Below are 23,714 nucleotides of genomic sequence, written 5' to 3' on the forward strand. Positions count from 1 at the left end.
GTTCTTTCTGCTGACCTTTAGGCTCTAAGCTGTAATATTTTACATTAAGAAATCCAAGAAGTTGCCAGATACAGTTGGTTATTTCTTTAGGTGGAAATAAAGCAAGAAAGAAAAATATATCATTATGATGCATCACTAACAATAATTTTGTGCATATAATTTTCCTCAAATTTCATTTCCAACAGATAAAGCATATGCTATAAGAACATACAATAAAACATGTTACAATAACGTACAAATAGCGTGCAACAATTTCATACAAAAAGAGAAATACTAATTAAATAAAAATAATATAACTCAAATTATAGGGAATAAAAAATCAAGATGACTAGTTAAAGATTAGTGTTGTTTGTCGATGAGTATTGGTATAAGTGGTTGAAATTCAAGAATTTGAGCTTGTAAGGCTAAGTTTGAATCCTATTACCGTCACTCTTGGTGGACAATTTGTAAATTACTATGTAAATCTCAATTGAATTTTAAGTATGCCCTTACCTTAGACTGGAAAGTCACCCCTTACCTAAACTTTTATGTACCAAAAAAAGATTAGTGTTGTTTTCCGTGATAAAATAATATAATTTTTTGATTAAAAAAATAATATAAAAAGGATAGAAGAGAAACGAAAGAAGTGCTTAAATACCGGCATAGGATAACATATGATTGAAAATATATATTTTAAAACTATTATTGTTATATATTATTCTCTATTCTTCTTTATCGTATGATTTTTTTTATCGGATTAATGCAGAGACTTTAGACTATTAATAAATTCATATAAATTGATAATTACGTGATTAAAACCTTTGATTTGGCTTGAAGCAATGAACAAGTTGTCTCCTACCAATAATGTTGATAATTGGAATTTAAATGCATAATTTAAGTGGTCTTAAACCATCAATTCAGGTAACCAACATTGGATTCTCAAACTGTCGACTTTGCCTTTTTCGTTCAGAGTTTTATTTTCATTAAAATATAGAAACTGAAAACGAATTTAATGATTAAGTATTTATTGTTATTCTTTTAGATCTCGTATCATATATTATATATGTAAGAATATAAATACTCATTATTAAAGAATTAAAAGTCTTTAAATAAATATTTTATTATATTTATTCCATATTTATAAAAAAAAATAAAAACTTAAAACATTTCACATACATTGAAATTGATCTACTAATACTAAATTATAATAAAATAATGGGACACATATTCGTTTAGTCTCTTTGGCTGGTTCTTTCACATTAGTCCCTGATTTTTGGTCTACATTATTCTTCAAAACTTGTTTTTTTGTGGTAAAGTCCCTGCATTTGACTAATTTTCTATATTAGTATATCATCTACTGTTCTATATTTTTAGTCCACATTAGTATATAATATACTATTCTGTTTTTGTGAAAATTAACTCCTACAACTATTAAAACTGCTAGCTATTGAAGATTCTGTGTTTTTTTTACTGTAATTATTAATTAATTAAGTTATTTTAGTTAGTTAGTTAATATATACATAATTATTCACTAAAATAATTTATTTTATTTTTAATTTATAGATTAAAAACAGATAAAAAAAATTCAAAATTTAAGGTGAATAAAAATTAATCGAATTTAAAGACTAAATAAATATAATATAGTTCATCAAGTCATCCAATCAATCACTTTAACCACGAATGCACCAAATAAATGATAAATTATAAGTTTCATCACTTAACATTTTTTTTATTTTTATTTTAATTAGTAAAGTTTAAATTTTTAAAATTTATTCAATAAACTTTCAATTTACTTCTATTATAACGATATTATGATTGGATGTTTTTCTTTTAAAAATTATGAAATGACCCCTATTTTTTAATTAATCCTAAACCCTGATTTAATATTCTTTTTTATTTATTGTCGACAAAACATATTTTTTCAAATCAAAACAACGAGATGTGAATTTCATGAGTTTAGTTTTTATGAGTTTTAAAGTCATTTTAAAAAATTAAACTGATATAGTGATAGGAAATAATGAGGAGAGTTTATATGTTTCTTGAATGATTGAAGAAGATGTTGAAGAATGATAATCGAAACATTAACATGGCACGTGGATGAAAAAAAAACTAAAACTTTCATATTTGAAAAAAATATAAAAGAAAAAAAGAGAAATATCACTAATGATACATGAATTTCATATCAATAAAAAGCAGATAACATCAACACATATGAGTATCATGTCATTTTCCAAAAATTTTAATTTATGATTTACCACCCAAGTGATTAAAAATAAGAGGAAATCAAAAGTTTACTGAGTAAATTAAAAAAATTAAACTTTAGTGACCAAAACAGTATTAAGAACAAAGTTAAGTGATGACAATTATAGTTGACCCAATAAATAAACCAAATAGGATTTCGATTATTGGAAAAAGGTAAATAAATAATTAAATAAAGACAATAAGAAGAAAACAAAAAGAAAATCTCGCAAACCGAGAGACAAAGTCTCTGCTCACGCACACTACCGCTGTTTCACTTTGGATCCATCATCTCCTTTTCTCTCACGTTTCCCTTCTAATATATCTGTAAAAGAAAACAAACCCATTTTGCTTCTTTTTATTCTGTGTTTAGAGATCTGTCAATCTTTGTTTCTTCTTCAGTTTTTCCTTTTCTGGGAATCGTTGATCCTGTCTCGGAGATGGCGGAAACAGACCATTGTTGCTCCACTCAGTTGATTGATGGAGATGGAGAGTTCAATGTGGTTGGACTCGACAACTTCATTCGGACCACTAAGCCCTCTAACTGTGGCCTCTCTTACGCCGTCGTAGCTATCATGGGCCCCCAAAGTGGCGGTGCGTCGACTTTCCGGATACAATTATTATTACTTCTTTTTGTTTCTGGTTCCTGCATGTCGATATTTAAATCGTTATAGTTTCTTGGATTAGTTATTATTTATGTTATAGTAAAAAATATTTTTCAGCATTTATTTTACTTTAATTTTCAGCTAATCGATCACTTCAATTTGGCAAGCAAATCGAGTTTCTCTACTATACTGGGTTCTCTTCTGTTAATAGTAAAATGATTCTGAATTTTAAGTGAAATGGATTGACATTGTTTACTTGAATTCGGCTTTTGTGTATAATAATCTATGTGGGAGAATCCTTACATTCAGAATTTTCTTGCCGGGAGTTTCTCACGATTTCTAATATAAACACTGGACTTTGCTGCAAAATTTAATGGATTTCGGAAGAAAGTTTGCTTTTCTTTATCGTCAAAACAAAGTTAGTTTTGAAAGGTTAATGCTTGAATGCTAGTGTAGTGACTTGTGATTAGCATTTACCTTTCCATTATAATTTGTTATATATACATAATTGTTAGATTCTTCAGTGTTCTGTAAGTTTAGTTTCATTGCTATTCCCATTAGATTGATTACACTTGTTGTTTAATTTTCTTGGGCGCATGTTTTATAGGGACGCCCGCGTGCTAGTTTAGCTCTATCACTGTCTATGTATCTTGTAGGCTCAGAATTCTGTCTTTTTTTATAGGGAAGAGCACCCTGTTAAATCATCTTTTCCAGACAAATTTTAGGGAGATGGATGCATTCAGAGGAAGGTTTGCAATTTCATTTTTCAAAGTTTATGGCTTCAAAGGAATAAATATTTTCAAAAATCTTGTTGCTTTTTTTATGTACTTTCTCCACCTTTGTATTCTTGATCATGCGCTAGACATGTTAACAGATATAATTTTGTTGCAGAATTTAAACTACGAAGGGTATTTGGATTGCAAACTGTGTTGGCATAGAACCTTTCACGGTTGCCATGGATTTGGAAGGTACTGATGGAAGAGAAAGAGGCGAGGTAATCAGCCTTTTTAAAATGTTTTTGGTTATTGAAGGAAAAGTATTTGCAACAATAAAGCAAACGCTATAATTGTTTAATTGGTGTGGTGGTGGTGGTGGTGGCCTCTATCCCTAGGAATGTAGTTTGCTTCAAACTGGAGTTAAATCCTCAGAATTTGTTTTATTTTAGCAAGATATGTTCATCTAAACATGTATTTGCTCGGAGGATTAACTGAATGCATATCTTAAATCATATTTGTTGCTGTTCACCTTAGTACCTCAAGCCCACTCATCCTCCCTCCCACTCACTCACCAATACACACGAATAAAGACTGACGTTGAAGCATATAGGCATTTTGATTTTGTAATGGACACCTCAATATGTGCATGGTTACATATAAAATGACAACTTTCATGTGTAGTTCTCTTCATTTCTGTTTCATTAATCACATTTCTTTGTCACTATTTGTTCACTGTTTTTTATTTTATTTTCAGGATGACACAACATTTGAGAAACAAAGTGCCCTTTTTGCCTTGGCCGTTGCAGATATTGTTCTAATTAACATGTAATTTACCATATAAAAGTTTTAATGTCTCATGCATTTGATGGGTATGTGCATTATATTGGAGTTTACAGGACTCAAACCGTGTAACCTGGAGAAATTTCAGCAATGAGCCACCATTAGAATTCTAGTGAATGAAAAGAATGAAGGGTCTGTTGTCTCAAAAGTGAAATAGTCAGTCGCACTGCTCATTTTTAAGGACTTCATTAGAACACTACATATCCTATTATTCTATTTTTTCCTTTCGTTTTGTTTTATTGATATCCAAATAGCAACTGAATGAAAATACATGGATTTTTTAAAAACTTTCACCATGGATGTGTCGAAGAAAATGTTAAAATTTTCAATATCATGCCTACCCAACCATAAATTAATTGGCCTGAGTGGGTTTTCCAAATGATAGCAGTAGAATGAATGCTTATCTGTATGGTAGGATGTATTGCTACGATTACTCTCTCATAGTTCTGGCGATGTTCTTTTTCCTTTTCCTGTTTTAATAACAAATAAACTTGAATCATAAATAATGTTATGGTACGTCATCTTTAGAAAAATTTGGAATATGGCATAATTTCTAAACTTTCATCCATTGCAATAAACCGTAGTTCTTAAATAACAGTTTTATTTTTTAATATCCTTTGTTGTTTTTCAATGGTCATATGTGGGTTTGGCTTTTATGACATTTGATACTTTTTTTTTTGGGAGAGAATCCTAGAAACAAACTTTGGTATTAATCAGATATAGGATATCGATATAGGTGGTGTCATGATATTGGTCGGGAGCAGGCTGCCAACAAACCACTTTTGAAAACAGTTTTTCAGGTACTATAGTGTGTGCTTAATTCTGTTGTCTGAATTTCTGCTTTGTTTATTGTGCTTAATAGGCTTGTTGCTGTTCTAATCTAGGTTATGATGAGATTATTTAGCCCCCGGAAAACAACACTGCTTTTTGTTATACGTGATAAAACAAAGGTCAGGAGTGGACTAATGCCATTTCATTTTCTTCTATATAACTTTGTGGTTCTTTCTGGCTTTGTGCTGAAAACTTTGAAATATTCTTATTTTCCAATTTTTAGACTCCTCTTGAATATTTGGAGCCTATCCTTAGGGAAGATATTCAAAAGGTAACATCATGTATTGATTTCTCTATCCTGTTCCTTTGTACACCAGTTACTCTCTCACTTTCTGTCTATATCATTTTTAGAATTTTAATTGGTGAGGATTACTGCAGATATGGAATGCAGTTCGTAAACCCGAGTCCCATAAAGATACCCCCCTCAGTGAATTCTTTAATGTAAGAAGATATCCATTTTCCTGACCTCCTTTGCATTTTGTTTGTATATTATTTATAGTTATAGGAATTGCTTCATGTTTGACGTGAAGGTGGAGGTCACTGCTTTATCAAGCTTTGAAGAAAAAGAGGATTTGTTCAAAGAGCAGGTAATCTCCCACTCTATTGTTAATGAAGTTTTTTCATGTTTAAGAATTTTAGTTATGATAAATCCTTTTGTGTTTCTTTGTTTAACCAAATATTGGGGTTTGGGCATCATGATCCCTTTTTTTTTTATCGAGGATGGGGAAGGGGAGGGGGGAGGTAGAGTGAGTAGAAACTGTCATTTTAATGTTAAAATTAGATAATAATGAAAATAAAAATTAGAAAAGAATTGTAATTTTCATTTGTGTTTCATTGGCAATCAAATACAACCTTCTATAGCCTACAAGAGTGTTCAACTATTTTGGAATATTAGATTAAAACGGAGAAAAAAAGATTTTAGAGTCCTGCAGTCCATCTGATATACTCTTACGCAGGTTTCTGAACTAAGACAGCGCTTTTTCAACTCTATTTCTCCGGGGGGACTTGCTGGTGATAGACAGGGTGTTGTCCCTGCATCTGGATTCTCTTTTAGCGCACAGCAGATATGGAAAGTTATAAAAGAGAACAAGGATCTGGATCTTCCTGCACACAAGGTTTCCTTGTTATCCTTATCTTCAAATCCAAATACCATTTCTTTCCTTTTCATATCAGTTATGTCCTTCCACCATGCATCAGGTAATGGTTGCCACAGTTCGTTGTGAAGAGATTGCAGATGAGAAGCTCCATCACTTGGCTTCTAATGAGGTACATTTGCAAGTTGCAACTTTCTTTCACTTAGGTGTTTCCTTGGCTTATTGAATGCTCCTTTTTAGTAACTGAACTTGTAAATTTTGAGTAGGATTGGTTAGCATTTGAAGAAGCTGTTCAGCGTGGACCAATATCTGGTTTTGGGAGCAAGCTGAGCTTTATCCTAGAAACCTACTTTGCAGAGTAAGTTTATCATTATTACTATTTTTGGAATGTTGAGTAATGAATTATTGTTTGATGTTTTTGAATTCTGTGTTAAGTTTCGAACTGAACCAATTGTTCATTGGTGGAGGAGCTCAAATGTAATCTAAGACCATAAAATACTTAACAGATGTGGATAACACTGCTTATCACTCCTCCATATGTAGTCACAGGGTCTAAAAATAACTACTTCATCACTAGTTGTCATCCTCTTGTGGGGTTAGGTAGGAAGAAAAACATTATAGAACTTGGCCTTTGGTACCACTGTACCATGTTAAGCATCCTACGTGAAACCAATTGATTATAGGTTGAGGGGTCCAACTTTAATACAAGGCCATGGGGAACCTAATACTTAACAGATGTGGATAGCACTACTTAACAGTATGCAAAGCATAATTTTCTGAGTTGAAAATAGATATGTAATGATGACTTTAAGTGTACACATTATGCTACCACACTTTGACCTGCACTCCACCGACTTCTTTGGGTAGTATGTAGATGTTTAAAGAATTAATGGTTTAATTAGTTTATTGTTCATATTGAGCTTCCTTCTTTTCCCTCCTAGTCATAATATTTCCCGTACGCTTGAAATTTCTTTTGTGATAGATATGACAAGGAAGCTTTATACTTTGATCAAGGTGTAAGAAATGCAAAACGGAAACAACTAGAATCAAAAGCTTTAGATGTAAGTACAACATTCTATCTTTATGGTTTTCGATTCTATTTTTAAAAAGTAGATCATGCATCTAGTTCAAATGGAAGCTTTTAATATTTAATTCTGAGTAGTTTTTGGCATTCATCAATGGATTTTGTTTGCCAATGGAGGTGGTTGAAGGTATCTTGATTTTAGGCAATGAAACTGAATTTCCTAATACTATTCAGCACGAATTTAAAGTTTCATTTGAGGATGGATGTGTAACAATCTTCGGCTACCATAACCAGTTTTCTTTCCAAAACATGGTGTGATTATAAGGCCTCATACATGTCCAAGGTCTTGTAGAATTTAAAGCATTATAAGACCTATACATTCATTAACAAATAAACTTAATGTTTTTGAACTTCTGGCATATAAGCATTATAAGGCCTCTCATGCATTGACGGTTTATTATAATATCATTGCTTTCTATTCTGTTTAAGATTGATTTGAGTTAGAATTTTCCACTTTTTGCTTCTCCTTTAGCTTTAGGATTCTTTTTTTGCATGTAAGGTTTCAGATGCTTTATTGTATGTGTCATAAAAGTAAGCTTTTTCGGAGTTCTGATATTGTACAGAAATCCCCTCTGATTGTTGTACTCTTCTTAATTGAGCAGTTTGTGCATCCTGCTTATCTTAACCTGTTGGGACATTTACGCTTCAAAGCACTTGAAGATTTCAAGTTAAGATTGGAACAAATGCTGAATAAAGGAGAAGGATTTGCTGTTTCTGCTCGTACATGTACCCAGTCTTGTATGCTTGAATTTGACCAAGGATATGCAGGTAATATAATAGAAACTTATCATGCACCTGTACCCTATTGAAGTACTTTTATTTTTATTTTCAATTTGTTTATCTGCTCTAACAGTACATTTGATCCTCTTATAGATGCTGCCATCAAGCAGGCTAATTGGGATACTTCTAAAGTAAAGGAAAAACTTCGACGTGATATTGATGCCCACACATTATCTGTACGAGATGCAAAATTGTTTGAGTTGATGGTTAGCTATGAGGTAATTATATATAGGTATAAGTACTGTTTTTGACACTGTTAGTCCTAAAGTTAATTTCCAAAAGAAAAGGGCAATAGAAACTGACTTGGCATTAATGGCACATCAGTGACAAATACTGGTATTTCATCTCTCTACTTGGACTTTGACCATTCATTTTTTCCCTTTTTCATGTCTTCTTTAAAAAGTTTATTGTCTTAAATGCCATGAACCATTGGCATGTCTCAATTTGCTACTTTTTTCACAGTTAATGGCACGTTAGCTTTTGGTTGTCAAACCGTTTGACATTTGATGTTAAGACTGACAGTTTTATGATTTAATAACATTGAGGACTGAGATAGCAAATCTCAAACATTTAGGACTAGAAGCAAAAAATCCCCTAATATTTAGAAGTAAAACATGATTATTCGTTTTACTTATCATTTCAATCTTCTATGACCAATTTTCATTGATCTATATTCCATCTACTGTTCAGCATTGTTTTATTGAATAAGCAAAATGTTGACATTTTATTGTTATTCAGAAGCAACTTAGTAAATCACTATCTGAACCAGTGGAGTCTCTATTTGATGCTGCTGGAAGAGACACCTGGGCTTCAATAAGAAAGCTTCTTACACGTGAGTCTGAGATTGCCGTATCAGAGTTTTCAGCTGCCATTTCTGGTTTTGAGTTAGACCAATCGACAGTTGAGAAAATGCTGCAAGATTTGAGGGATTATGCGAGAAATGTGGTGGAGAAGAAAGCAAGAGAAGTAGCTGGAAATGTTCTGATCTGCATGAAGGATAGGTAGGAGAACTTTAATTTTAATTTTCCTTATTATAGTATTGATTAGAATAATCTGTAATATTTAAGGCTTTATTGCATGTTTCAGGTTCTCAACTGTCTTCAGTCATGACAATGATTCAATGCCAAGAGCTTGGACTGGAAAAGAAGACATTAAGACAATTACTAAGGATGCTCGTACTGCGGTATTTTTCTGGATTATTTCGTGAGTGCCACTTTCAATCTATATCATTTTGCATGCCGCATTAGCAGTCTGAGACTTTTTATTATTGTTACATATGCAGTCTCTGAGGTTCTTATCTGTTATGGCTTCCATACGATTGGACGAGAAACCGGATGAAATCGAAAACACACTGTTTTCATCTCTTATGGAAGAACCAATGACTGCTGCATCTTCAGTGGACAGAAGTATAACATCTTCAGACCCTCTTGCCTCTAGTTCCTGGGAGGAGGTAACGGTTTGGTTGGTTAGTTTTATAATATAATGGGATCACGTCACATTTGGTACTTGTACTTTGATAAAATGTCTAGTGTGGTACTTTGAAAAAATATTTATTGTAGTACTTGTACTTTGATAAAATATCCAATGTGACACTTAAAACTATCATTCTGTGCGATTTGGCACTTACTGACAGTGTCAATCCATGTACTATAATAAGACACAAAATAATAGTTCGGGTACAACATTTACTAAAGGTGTTAACCCATGTACCATAATAATACACATAATGATAGTTCAAATACCATATTCAACATTTTGACAAACTATAGGTACCACATTGGACATTTTAAAAGTAAAGGTATCACATTGGACATTTTATCATAGTACAAGTACCATATTGGACATTTTGTCAAACTACAAATGCCACATTAAACATTTTAAAAGTACAAATGCCACATTGGACATTTTGTCGAAGTACATGTGTCAAATGTGATATTATCACTAATATAATATGTTAGTTATCTAACTGAAGTTACTAATTTAGAAGCCACTTACGCATCAGGTTTCTCCAAAAAATATCCTGATTACACCAGTTCAATGCAAGTCATTGTGGAGACAGTTTAATGCAGAGACTGAGTATACAGTTACTCAAGCAATTTCAGCACAGGTATGTTATCCAAGGCTTGGTTGGTTGCTATTCATGCTACTTGTGGAGGAAGATGACATATCAATGAGGACGGGTTTTTAGAAGCTCACTCTAACGATTTTGCTTCATTTCTTAGGAGGCTTACAAGCAAAGTAACAACTGGTTACCTCCCCCGTGGGCAATTATGGCAATGGTTGTCCTTGGCTTTAATGAATTTATGCTCCTTTTAAGGTAACTTAATCTAATCTATAGTCCATAGTTCATCTCTTATTCCCTCGTCTATTTTAGTTCTGTTTTGTTGGGGTTAAAGGGATAAAGACCCTGGCTTTTAACAGGAGCTGGGGCTACAGCCCTAGTCCTGGGGGATCACCATCCCCGGAGGCAGTGGGTGAGCCTACAGGCCCGCGTCCTATTTTTAACATTGAGACTCATTGAGTGACCTTTGTGGTAAAAGAGAATGTTATTCTCTCCAGAGGACTTTAGTTCGAGCAGCTGCGTCTGCAGTGTGTGCGCCGGACTCAGAAACATTTTGAACAAATATTACATTTTAATCATCCTAGACTATCATGTTAATCATTATGCCCATAATGCTTCTCTGAAACAGGAATCCTCTCTATCTCATGGTTCTATTTGTTGCATATTTACTCTCAAAAGCCATGTGGGTTCAGATGGATATCCCAGGGCAATTTCAACATGGCACTGTGAGTATGAAAGAGAAAAAAATGCACTATTTTTTACTTCTTGTTTACTGCGTCGAAGTTGAATTTGTGCATGGCATTTTCAGATTGGAATCGAAAATGGACCTTTAGCATACTCCTTTAATTGACTCTGGATTCATGTCCTCAAATTTTAACCTTTAGCATCCCCTTGGAACTATTATCTAGTTCCCTTGCCTAAGTTAGAATAACCGTGATTCAGTCTGATCCAGTTTCTTCATTTTTCCTTCTTATCAGCTGGCTGGGCTAATCTCTATCTCGTCGAGGTTTCTTCCCACCGTCATGAACCTTCTTAAGCGACTCGCGGAAGAGGCTCAAGGCCATCAAACTCCCGATGCTCCCAGGCAACAATCGCCGCTGGCTTTTCAAAGTTTCAAGAATCAAAATAATCTGAACCCAACAAGCACAATTCCAGAGTCATCTGTATCATCCAACATTTCAACGTCTGATGTTGGCATCGAGTACTCGAGCCCTAACTTAACACACAAAAGAAGTACATTAGTTCGAGAAGCACAGATTTCTTAATAAAAAGGTTAGCCATGTAAAATGTATACCAAAACAGGTTAAGCTACTCCCTGATCCAAAAAAGCTATTTCAAGTGGCTGCCCTGGATTTTTCTGGCCGAAAATAATATGATGCTCTTTGGATGAATCTGATGGTCAATTCTTTACAATGTCAACTCATAAAATGTGTGAAGTTATTTGTAAAGTTCATGCATTATCATTTATTTTTTATTTAATTTATATAATGTTAAAAAAGAGTAAACGAGGCTAAATTTGATCGTAATAGACTTATTGCATGTATGTGTATGCATTCGCAAGCGCATACGATTCCAGTAGGGAAAAAATAGGCAAGAAAATGTAGGAGGTAAAGTTCTGAATTATTGGTGCAAATTCATTTTTATCTAAATTAAAAAGAAAAAAAAAGGAAACTTGCTCTTTTTTTTTATAATTTCAAACTACTTAAATTCAAACCTAAATAATTTATTATATTTATATACTAAAAATTAAGGGCATATAAAACTTTATTATAAAACTAATTCTGAGTCAAATATATCCAAAGAATTAAGAACAAAGGGCAAGAATGGGATGTGTGGAGGGGAGCTACTTTAAAAGCAGTGGCAAATATAAATGTTATTTCGGGTCACATTAAAATCTATTTTTTTATATTAAGGGTAAATTATATCAAATATCTCATTTGGTTACTTTTTTTTTACATTAACTTATACCTGGAAACCAATATAATTAAAAAGATCCAACAATTTAGGAATGATTAGAGTCTTTGTTTATTAAAATTTTGACTTTACGTGATTATTATGATCCAACAATTTTATTAAAAAGATCAAAAAGGAGAAAAACCAATCTATATGACAATGACTTTAATTTTTTTTCCCTTAAAAAACAATGATTATTAATAAAGCCTATGCGTTGAAACTTGAAAGAGCAGGCAATGCAATTTAAAATTCATTTATTAAGTGACACCCAGCCACCACTTGTGTATATCAGGAGTTGATATCTGTTGAATTTTGTGGGATTTTCAATTCTTTTAGATTTTTTTATTAGCTTCTATAAAATATTTCTCATGCAAACCATTCTAGAATTTATGTAGAGAGGGGTTAAGTATTTTTCAAAATATTAACGGTGTATCAATCAAGTTTTTGGATCAATTTAATCATTAATTCAATCCTTAGTTTAAATTTAAAATTATGAATTACTTTAATAGTTAGTTTAATCATTAAATTTATATTGACTCCTTCGTACCAAAAAATAAAAGTTGGATATTTAGTTTTTAAAAAAAGTAAAAAAAATGATACTTAATTGCTCTAAAAAAAATTAGAAACCTAATTATACCATTAGAAATTTTACTACCATATTACATATGAATACCAAAGTTAAATATCTAATTGCGTAAAAAAGTTTGAATACCCACATTTCACATAAATGTCAAAGTTGGGTTCCAAAAATTAAATTTACCCAAAAGAAAACATAGGTGTATTGGTTCCAAATAAATTTATAATGGGCTTTAAGCCCAAACGGACAAAACTATTTATTACAAAAACCCTAAAACCCTTCAAATCTGTTTATCGATTATTTCTGTTTGAGCTTCGCATAGGTTCTTAAATCAAAATCCTCTGTGGAGCTTTCCCCAAAAAATTAGCCGCCATTGTTATTTACTACCAGAGATAATTTAACTGCCCCATTTCTATGGGGAAGGAGAAAGAAGGTTTAGGAAATAATAACATTGACGATGTCAGTTGGCTTTGTTCACTCTCTGAATCCGAACTTGTAAGCTATCCTTCTGTACTTAATCTTTTATTATTATTATTTTAAAATTAATTGAGAAAATCTAAATCAAAACGAACCTAATTTGCAGGATTTATTGATTGCCTTAAAGAAACTAGCTTTGAAACGTGCCAGTGCGTTTGGGCATGTTCAATTGGCGCAAAAGTTCGATTTGAAGATGCTTCGAGCCCTCGGTATATTTTTGGTTCTTCAAGCTTGCATTAATTTGATATTTTGATGTGTTGGTCTTATTTATTTGTTTTTCCGAAGCAATTTTGAGAACATTGGATTTTTGAATTATTATGCTATCTTTGTTTCTACTATTAGCTAATGTAAGTTGTATTGTGAATGAAAGATAATGGCTGTCATGTTATTCCTGCAGTTTTACTGTTTCTGAATTAACACATTTCAGAGGAAATTTAAGATTGTAGTTTCTCAGTGTCATTGGTTTGCCAGCATCTTCATGAGTGGTTAGTAGCATTTTAAGATACCATACACTAAACCTCAATTTGATACATTTCTTTGTTATCATGCTAAGAACCCTTTTTTGTTTCTGTGAAATTTGTTTTGAGTTTCCGTGAAAAAGTACCCTAGTATAGAGAAGTACTCTTTGTTGAAGGTGATTTGTGGTTTGAACCGACGTTTGGTGAGAACACAGGAGGTCTGAGACTGATGTTAGAACTTTCTGTAGTTTCAGTCATGAATCTGTTCTCTATTAGGCTCTTAGGACATGAAGTCTCTGTGTTGTGTGTTGTGAATCAATTCCATCAAGCTCCAGTTTTGGCATATTATTTCATTAAATTGGAATAGTTGAACTTGATTCTTAAATTATGATTTCATTAGAATGGTATAGTTGAACTTGTTTCGATTGTCCGTGAAAAAGAACCGTAGTATAGAGAAGTACCTTTTGCCGGAGGTGATTTGTGGTTTGAACCAACATTTGGTGAGAACATAGGAGGTCTGGTACTAGAACTTTCTGTATTTTCCTTCACAAATCTATTCTCTGTTAGGCTCCTAAGACATGAAATTTCTGTGTTCTGTGTTATGAATCAATTCCATCTAGATCCAATTTTTGCATATTATTTCATTAGAATGGTATAGTTGAACTTGATTCTTAAATTATGATTTCAATTTTAATAACTTTCAGGCTTCGTTTTGATGGAATGTCTGAGAGAAAAGGTTGAGCACTTGTCGCTTATTCCTGGGATGGACGAGTCTGCTGTGTTTCTTGATTCTTCAAATTTACTAAAATGTAAGCTTGGTGAGGTGATGAGCATTGAAGAGGTAAATGAATGTATTGCATTTACAACGAGGAAGGAATTTGTGAAAAGGTAAGTTAAAAGATTAACCATTTGAATTTAGATTTAGATTTCCTATTAAGTCTAATTATCATTCTTCAATTCCTTGATTTCGTTTCTCTTATTTTGGTTGTCATAGACTGCGGGGAAAAGATACTATAGTTAAAAGTAATAAGAGACTTAAAGTGAAACATGAAGAAGAAGAAGAAGGGTAGCAGTAGAAGATTTTAACAATACATGGCAGTTCTGATGGGATTTTGATGATTCAGTAACATTCTTATCAGAATTTCGTTTTCACCCCCTCAGATTATTATCTACAATATCTATTCTACGATGAGTAGAAAGTTTTGCAATTTCATCACCAGTAGTGGAACAGAAGCGATATTCGAATAACGTATAGCGAGGGATTCATTAAAGGAAAACAACATTTCTTTCAGGTACTCATTTGACCCGAGTCTCAGTTTGATACAGAATGTAGTCAATTTGGTACATTAATTTTTCTTTCCAAGGAATGTTATCCCAGTTTTGGGCACCCACAACTGAAGAATCTGATATATCTTTCATGCTTAATAAAATGCATAGTAACAGTAAGAAATCTGTTATGGAATGGATATGCTCCATTGGTGCAGTTGTAAGCCGGATTGATCACCAGCCTATCGACGGAAGTACGAATATGATACAAATGTATGAAAGCATCAAAATTGGTTATGATCAAATGCAAATACATTATGCATACACATTATTTAGATTGAGTATGGTTTTCGGTCTCTTCACATAAAATAAGCTGTCAAGTTAAATTACAGCTCACGAAGATACACTTTAATTAGTATCACAAGGAACCTAACGTATTTACCCTAAATTAACAACTAATATCAAGTAATGGTGATGCTTGGTTGCTTAGTTTGATGATGCTGAGGTAATGGTTTTCTAATAATGGCCTTTATGGTAAGATGCTGAAACTTACCGCCTTTTTAAAATGGATAAATTATTGGAATGATCATCTTTTAATTTTTTTTTACTTTTGCTCACTAAATTCAAATTTTTTTTGATTACTTATGTTATTGTTTTATTAAGTTTTGACGTTTGATGATGTTAGTTTGATGACGTGAAATCAAAGTAAAAGAGTTTAATTTTTGTTTTAACCTTTAAATTTCAGATAAATTATTAATTATGAGTTTTTTTTTTTGTTAATTTAAAGTAGTTTAGGGACAGATTTTAAATATTATTTTTTAGATATGCTATTTTTCAACCAGCACTTTTGTAGAAACTCTTTTCTCCCACTTGTGCTGCATAACTCCGTCCGTTGGTATTTTGTTGTTCATTTTGTACATGTCCAAGCACCTTTGTCCGACTTTCATGCATCCTTCCCGAACATAATTATACACCGAAATCCTCTCACCTCTCTCATCACCTGCTTCTCTCGTTCAAAATTCAAATCCGCTTCACAACACTACCCTACTCGTTACATGCCACATGCTATTATAATATTAATTTTGTTATTTTATATTTTAAAAGAAAACTTATAATTTTTAATAATTTAAATATATTTTATATTTTTTAAATTTTAAATAATTATACTCCGTTAACATCAAATATAGCCCCTTTATATGTATTCATGTATTATAATATGAAAACGTCAAGCTTGGTGCACTCTGTGGTAAGGTTTGCATAGTGAGAACATGATATGTGGTGTTGTTTTATTGTAGTAGACAAGATCCCCCCCCCCCCATGTTTTCAGTATATTGTAACGTAGGACATGTCTTTTCTTATGTCTTCCTTACATAAATTCTTTTGCTTCCTCCAATCAACAATTACATATTTTCATATTTTGTGATGGATTTGTGGACCTTCATCATTTCGTATGTGTCACTAATAAGACACATTATACTTATTAAGAAGAGATTTGAATTTAGATTTAGAGATGATTCATCTAAAAAAATAATTTTAAATTTTAAAATAAAATCGACATGTAAAATAATAGAAATTAAATTTATTAAATATTTCTTTGTTTCAAAGAATATTTTTTGAATAGTTATGGTAGTATATGTTTAGATGAATTTCTTATATACATTGCAGATATGTAGGTGTTCGAATCTCAATCCTCTAAAAATAATAAAATTCTTTTTTTACTGCCGAAATTATTCAATAAATTTTTAAAAATATTTGTTTAAATAGTTGAAAATTTGTATGATACTAAGTCAATCTCATCATTGCATTATATCAAAGATGGACCATCAACCTCACCTCCTGCCATGCTTGGCTTTGCAACAACCGGGGAATATATTATAGCATTAAAGTAGTAATTGGAAAAGGGTGATTAGGGTTGAGAAGAAATGATTAATATAGGCCCCCTTTGTCTCCCTCACTACACTGTTACTTCTTAATTCCACCCATTCTACCTTTGAAAATACACGACAACATGGTATTAAAAAACACACTTAAAAACAAGCTACACGGATCTTATAAGGTATAAGAAAAGTTTACAGGGTTTGAAAGCAATACAAAACTTACTAATACGTTTTTTAATATATATATATAAAGTATATATACAAAGTTGAACTTAAAAAGTAGTCTCAATGATAAAAGATAATATGTTTTTATCAAATAATATAAGTTCAAAACAACCTGTAAGATCTACAATAAGTTTATCAAGAATTAGGATAAAATAAATACTATAATTAAACATCATGTAAAATATAAAATGAAAATAAATACAACTAGGTTAAAGAAAAAGTAATATTGGAAGATATGTATATGTAAGAGAATCTTATCGTATCACAAGGATTAAAAACATTGTGTCGGTTAAGAAGAGAACCCCACTAATCACTTTAGATTAGTGGATAAAATGGACGTTGGACCTAAAAGGATTTTGCTTAAGCATCAAGGCACCCACACTCTCTCCCAATCAAAATTATTCCATCCCAACCCCAATATGAAATCATCATCAACAACAAAAAGTTTGCAACTTTGAGGATTAATCTTTAATTATTTATATGAATGCATAGTCTTATGACTTTGGGTTTTTTTTCTTCTTCAAAATGTCAATGTCATCAAATTATTTTTCTGATTCTGTTCCCGTCTCAAGCTCCAGGCAGGATCTTACCAATGTAATCAAGATCATATCCTTTTCCATTCAAAAATTGTATTCATGAAAGTGAAGTCTTGGTTTCATTTTCCATGTCTAAGAGATTTTTAGAAAACTAATTTTTAACCCCATAAAAAATTCGAACCTAAAAGTTCAATTGTTGTATAATTAAGGTATAATATCAAAATTCATTATGTTCAATGAAATAATTGTTTTGATGTCTATTTTTTTAAGTAATTTGGGTCCTACATTTTATTTTAGCATAAAATACCTTTTGATTGGATGAAAATTGTTAATTGACTAATGGTTAATGTTTGTTACTAACGTGGTAAGTCTTATAGTGATGATGTGGTACATGCCACATTATAACTTATGTATATGTGGCGTGTACCTTATCATCACTTATGTACACGTGGCTTGTGGCGTGTCATCACTTATGTATACGCGTGACACATACCATGTCATTATTTATGTATGCATGATATGTGTCATGTCATCACTTATGTATGCATGATATGAGTCATGTCATCACTTATGTATATGCGATATGTGTCATGTCATCACTTATATACACATGATATATATCACGTCATCGCTTTAGACACATGACTTTCCAATTCAACAACAATCATTGACCGTTAGTTAACTAACAATTTTCATACATCTAGAGATTGCTTTGCCCCCAAAATAAAACGTTAGGAGTCAAAGTGTTTCAGAAAAAAATTATAGTGATTATTTTGTCAAACATTAGATTCATTTTTTTATATATTATATTTAAAATTAAACCATACCGTTGTTGGCGGTTAAACCCAACGAAGCTGCAAATGTTTTAGAAATATGCATGATTTGGAGGTAGAATCATTGCTTTAGGTGTTGTAAAATCATGCAAAATGCAAAAACACAATCTGATTCGAGCCCACACTTTGTGTGATATATTTTTACAACTTTAGTTAAAACGAAAGAGTGAAAGTGAATGAATTCAATGAACAAATAATGGTTTCGATACATCAAATCTTCTGATATCTGGTGTTTGTGGAAGCCAGCCTATAGCATGCACACCCATGTTTAATCTCTGGTTTCGGAGACATTCTTTGAGCAGACAGATATGGTATCAAATCAGAAACCGGTTGGTAGAAGAGGGGCAATCGATACAGGAACATGTTTTTTTAATAGTATAGATTGATTATAAGGTAGTATTTATTCAGATATTTTTTTAATCTATTGATAACGTACACACACTCTGCAGACATAGCTGCTCGAATTCGAAATCTCTCGAAAGAACAACACTCTCATTCACCACTAAAATAGTTCAATGAATCTGATACATGAAAATGTTAGAGATATGTTATTTGAATAAGATTAGGACTGGAAATAGTAACAGGCAAAGAGAATAAAGATAAAGGGAAATAGGTGGCTGTAAAATCAAATAAAGGAGTTTATGGATGACGTTGACATGAAATTTGTGGCGAGAAATTGGATATTCGATGCCCCAATGTCTCAATTGTACGCTGCCAAATTCATTGAAAAGAGTATACACTAGCTTGATTTGCAAGGATAAATTTTATCTCAGCTTTGATCACAAGGGAATCCTATATATAAAAAAAATGTTATGGAAAGTTTGAAGGTAACATACGACCTCAAATAACAATCGTAAGATTTTATATCAGGGATACGACCATTAATCTTTTGATTCTTGCTTTGATCACAGATCCATGATACTGTTTACTTCGAAACTACAATAGTTAACAAACGAACGTGTATATTTGAACCCATGTCGGCTCACCCTCCTTTACCCTAGTTCAAAATTATCAAACACGTGAAGATTTGAAATATAGGAAGTTGAAGATAGAACAAGAGTTGTAACGTTTTAAGATAATCCTACGAATCTAAGGGTTTTAAGGGAAGATTTAGGAGTATTAATTGAGCAAGAAAAATCCAGCATATGCATAAATTTGTTTATGAACATTTATTGAAAAAGATGTAGAAATCCAAGAAAAGAAATCCTCTAAACACCTTTACCGTCATGGCTTCAGTTAGAAGGTATCAAAGTGTAAAGCGCGGCAACATGTAAAAATCATATTCAAGGGCCTATCCTAGAGAACAATGACACTACACCAAATGCCAATATAACAAAAAAAAGGTCCTAATTCATAATAATAATCTTTAACTCCCATGGGCAGACACAATTTTCAACTGTCCTGGAGGTTTAATTTTCTTTTTCTACGGTAGTGGAGCCCTCCTTAGTGATCTTTAAAGGACAATCTCATTGACCCAATGGTATGAAACCAGAGTTGACCATATAATGTTATATTTTACCCAAATTATAATCGGTAATTAAGTTAGATTTTATTGTAATTCTAGTAATCGAAGATAATTTGATAAAGTAAATATTTATTTTAGGTAAGTAACCAATTATTTGGCTCTATAAATAGATATCATTTCTTAGCCTTTAGGGTTATGTGAGATAGAATTATTTTAGAGAAATATAATTCTTTTTGGGATCTTTACAACTTTTGAGGTTTATGTTGAAAAAATAATTTTGTAGGGATGTTGGAAGATTGATTTGGGATATATCGAGTTTTGATATCTATATCAGATTTTGGAATACATATGATATAATATATTTGCGCTCTTCATTATCTCTATGTTTATAGTGGATTATTGTCTAACTCGTCCGTGGAAGTATATAAGGTTAAACCACGTTAAATCTTATCTATTGTGCATATCTTATTTAATGTTGACACCGATCTGATTATTTTCCGCTCTCAAATTCCTAACATAATATTTTATTTAATGACTTTGACAATGGCATTGAGCACCTCTTTCTCAGTATTTGCCTTTCCACATTTTTTTTGTCTCATTTCTTGTAAAGTATTTATTTATTAATCTTATCCCTTTCTCTTCTGGTGGCATAAATGATAAGGGCATGCACCCAAAGTTGCTCAATTTTTGTAATTGATTATTATATTTTTCTTTTCTTTTATAATTCTTAAAAGTATTATAGAAGTTAGGATTATAAGATTCGCACTCAAAAATTTTCAACTTTATATATATATATATATATTAAAAAAATAGTTGACCAAGTCTTGATACAAAAGTTTTGTTCAGTTATATAGGATGCCAACAAAAAAATATAAATGACTGTATACGAAAAGAAATATATAAATTTCATATAAAAGATTTTGAATAAAAATTCTCGAACAGAAAAAATATTATAATATTAAAACTACAATAGTTTGTGATTATAAGACATTATATGGATTTTAAGGTTTTATCTCACAATAATTATAATTCTTATTATCTTCTTATAGGGTTATTTAAAGAAAAAATCCAATATTATATAAGGAATTTTATTTAATATAAGTTTTTACTTGCAGTCAAAAGTTAACAAAAAAAATACAATTTTATACAAATTTGATATGTAACAAGACCTATACCATGAGAAGTCTGTCTCATATTTTAGTTTAACTTGAGAAGCTCCACATCTACTGCAAATCTTTCTTTTCTCTCAATATACTATATACCAAAAATATATCATACAACGAAATTTTAGGATTTACCATATCCTTAACAGATTCTTTGGAGGATTAAAATATTTATATTGAGGTTATGTCTCATTACACCACAAAGGTTTCTATTTTTTTCTCATATAGATTATATATATAATATAAAAGGAAAAAGTAACACACATTTTAAAACAAAAGTTTTGACACCCTCTAAAACTAAAAGAGAAATTGACTCCACCTTTTAATAAAATATTTAATAATAAAAAATTTAAAATTCAAAATTTTCACTTACAAAAATCATATAATTTCTAAATTTGATATCCAAAAATAAATTCTCTAACTCCACTCATGTATAAACATATATTACATTGTAAACACTCTATTAAATGGTCTTAGTAGTAAAATGGAACTTTATTTTTCCTAAAAGATCCAAGTTCAAATAGCGTCTGTAGGATATATACGTTATCAATGACTATTTTTTTTACATTTATTATATTATAATTACTCCATACTATTAAAAATTATATAAATAAATAAGTTAGGGCAAATTGATCAACTTGGGCTATAATGTTTTCGTAATTAAATAATGTAATATTTAAATTTAGATTTAATTGTATTACATGTCTCCAAACTATAATTTTCAAATGAGTCCTTAAACTTTTAAATATTTCAATTTCATTCCTAAACCATGACTATCATTCTAAATTAGTACTCAAACTATTGAACATTTCAATTTCTTCCTCAAACTTTGGCCTTCATTATAAATTGGTTCTTAAATTTTTTGTCCATTCCAATTTCATCCCAAATTATACATATATACTAATCACATCCCTTTTTAACAAAATCATTATGCCAGGTTTAATTATTACATGTTTGAAAAAAAAATTTAGGTTAAACTATGGTTGAAACTAATTACATATTTGGATGAATTCAAGGGTGAAATTAGAATATTCAAAAGTTCAAGGACTAATTTAAAATTAAAGTCACAGTTTGGGGATGAAATTGGAATATCCAAAAGTCTAAGGATCAATTTAAAATAAAAGTTATATTTTGGGGACATATAATGAAATTAACTCCTAAATTTACACTATTTTAAATATAAAATAATTGATTAAGAAAAAAACAACCCAAAAGTTTGTTGCCATGTGTGAATTAATAAAGTTGGGTGTCGGCACAATGCCAAATCTTTGTCATTTTACCAAAAGGAAAAATAAGATCTCTGACTTCAACCATCAAGTCCCGCAATGCAATGCAGCACTCAATAATAATAATGCAAAGGACTTAATCTTCTCAGCCGACACTACCAACCCGAAACCCAACTGCTAACTGACAGAGAACGCTATATTTTTTTAAAAGTTAAAATTTTATATATTTTTATTAATAATTTATTTCAATATTTTATAAATTTATTTTCTTAAAATATTATAAATTCATTCTTTCATATAAAATTATATTTGTCTCTATCATGTACCACTACCACCCTTTGCCTCCCCATATTCGGATTTAAAAATTAGTTTCAGAGTTCAAGCACTACCTTATAATTTCTCATATATACTAATTATAATTATTATCATAGTTAAACTTCTTTTTAATTTAAAAATGCAACTTTCTATATAAATATAAAACTCTAATATCATAAATTGGAATGTAAAAAAATTAGCATATCTAACATATGCACATGATTCAGAGCAATATGGAAGGAGCATGTTTCATGTTGGTTTGTTTTACTATTAATTGAACGTGGTCCATGTTATATATATTTGTTGTCTTTTTGTTTATAACTCAAAATCAAGATAATATCAGTGTTCTCTCGTGGTGTATTATTTATCTATTTTCTATTTCGTCTTTGTTGATTGACGATAGCATTAGTTTTGATATTGGTTGTTGACCACCGATATTTTTATTGTCATTTTCTTTTCTTATATCACATCTTTATTTTTTTATTTTTTTATTTCAATAAGTTTGCATTGTATGACACGTTTTCATCTTCTTTTTTGAGATGTTTTTTTATACATTTTGACATGTTTTTTTGTCGTTTGACTTTTTTTTCTCATTTATTTTTTTCTAAGGGTTGATTCGATATCATCACGATCGATCAAGATGTCGTTTATATGATATCTTATTGATATTCTCTGCTTTGAACCCTCATATTAGATTTGGATATCCGATTTGCGTTCATGGATAACTTTTCGCGTCGCTTGAGTTTGATTTACGGTTTGTTGGTGATCTTTCAATAGCTTGATTCCCTATTCCCTTTTGTGGCCCATTTACTAATGTGACCAGATCTGTTATCTTCGTTCGAGTTTATTGGTTAGATTTTTAATATTTCCTTGTATGATTTTTATGTGATCTTAAGTTGTTAGTTTTTGTTTCAATGACTATAGGAAATTATCCTAATTATATGCTTAATTTATAATTATAATTATAAATCTTTATTGTAATTTGGAATGTTTCGTATTTTGAATAAAATTAGTGTCTTCTATAAAGAAAATAAAAACAAGATCTAAACCCATCAAATGCTCTTTGTGGTAAAACTAAAAATTATTCTTTCTAGAAGTCATGGTTTGAACAGTT

General features: G+C 31.1%; 2 protein-coding genes across 2 annotated transcripts; both read left to right on the forward strand.

The window, feature by feature from the left end:
* The first annotated feature begins 2,539 nt into the window (after positions 1-2,539).
* Positions 2,540-11,550, forward strand: LOC120217756 (protein ROOT HAIR DEFECTIVE 3 homolog 2-like). The gene is made up of 22 exons (XM_039214824.1): positions 2,540-2,811; positions 3,505-3,571; positions 3,714-3,816; positions 4,293-4,363; positions 5,115-5,178; positions 5,263-5,328; positions 5,433-5,480; positions 5,588-5,650; positions 5,740-5,796; positions 6,166-6,324; positions 6,407-6,475; positions 6,570-6,661; positions 7,286-7,364; positions 7,990-8,155; positions 8,261-8,385; positions 8,906-9,168; positions 9,254-9,350; positions 9,450-9,617; positions 10,170-10,274; positions 10,390-10,484; positions 10,858-10,954; positions 11,207-11,550. The coding sequence occupies exons 3-22, from the start codon at positions 3,778-3,780 to the stop codon at positions 11,492-11,494; spliced, it is 2,211 nt and encodes a 736-aa protein (XP_039070755.1). The 5' UTR covers positions 2,540-2,811; positions 3,505-3,571; positions 3,714-3,777; the 3' UTR covers positions 11,495-11,550.
* A 1,593-nt stretch (positions 11,551-13,143) lies between these two features.
* LOC120217463 lies at positions 13,144-15,004 on the forward strand. The gene is made up of 4 exons (XM_039214551.1): positions 13,144-13,254; positions 13,343-13,445; positions 14,399-14,582; positions 14,689-15,004. Exons 1-4 carry the CDS (start codon positions 13,174-13,176, stop codon positions 14,762-14,764), a joined length of 444 nt encoding a protein of 147 aa, XP_039070482.1. The 5' UTR covers positions 13,144-13,173; the 3' UTR covers positions 14,765-15,004.
* Positions 15,005-23,714: the final 8,710 nt, after the last annotated feature.

The sequence above is a fragment of the Hibiscus syriacus genome, unplaced genomic scaffold, assembly GCF_006381635.1.
Source record: "Hibiscus syriacus cultivar Baekdansim isolate YM2019G1 unplaced genomic scaffold, ASM638163v2 tig00110187_pilon, whole genome shotgun sequence".
NCBI classification, from domain to species: Eukaryota; Viridiplantae; Streptophyta; class Magnoliopsida; order Malvales; family Malvaceae; genus Hibiscus; species Hibiscus syriacus.

What these genes read in the sequence shown, in the direction of transcription:
- LOC120217756 (XM_039214824.1), top strand. Translation starts at nt 3,778, where the DNA reads ATGGATTTGGAAGGTACTGATGGAAGAGAAAGAGGCGAG. An exon ending in GAATTTATGCTCCTTTTAAG is followed by an intron (nt 10,485 to 10,857) that starts GTAACTTAATCT and finishes TCTCTGAAACAG; the next exon opens with GAATCCTCTCTATCTCATGG. An exon ending in GGCAATTTCAACATGGCACT is followed by an intron (nt 10,955 to 11,206) that starts GTGAGTATGAAA and finishes CCTTCTTATCAG; the next exon opens with CTGGCTGGGCTAATCTCTAT.
- LOC120217463 (XM_039214551.1), top strand. Translation starts at nt 13,174, where the DNA reads ATGGGGAAGGAGAAAGAAGGTTTAGGAAATAATAACATTGACGATGTC. An exon ending in CACTCTCTGAATCCGAACTT is followed by an intron (nt 13,255 to 13,342) that starts GTAAGCTATCCT and finishes CCTAATTTGCAG; the next exon opens with GATTTATTGATTGCCTTAAA. An exon ending in GAAGATGCTTCGAGCCCTCG is followed by an intron (nt 13,446 to 14,398) that starts GTATATTTTTGG and finishes AATAACTTTCAG; the next exon opens with GCTTCGTTTTGATGGAATGT.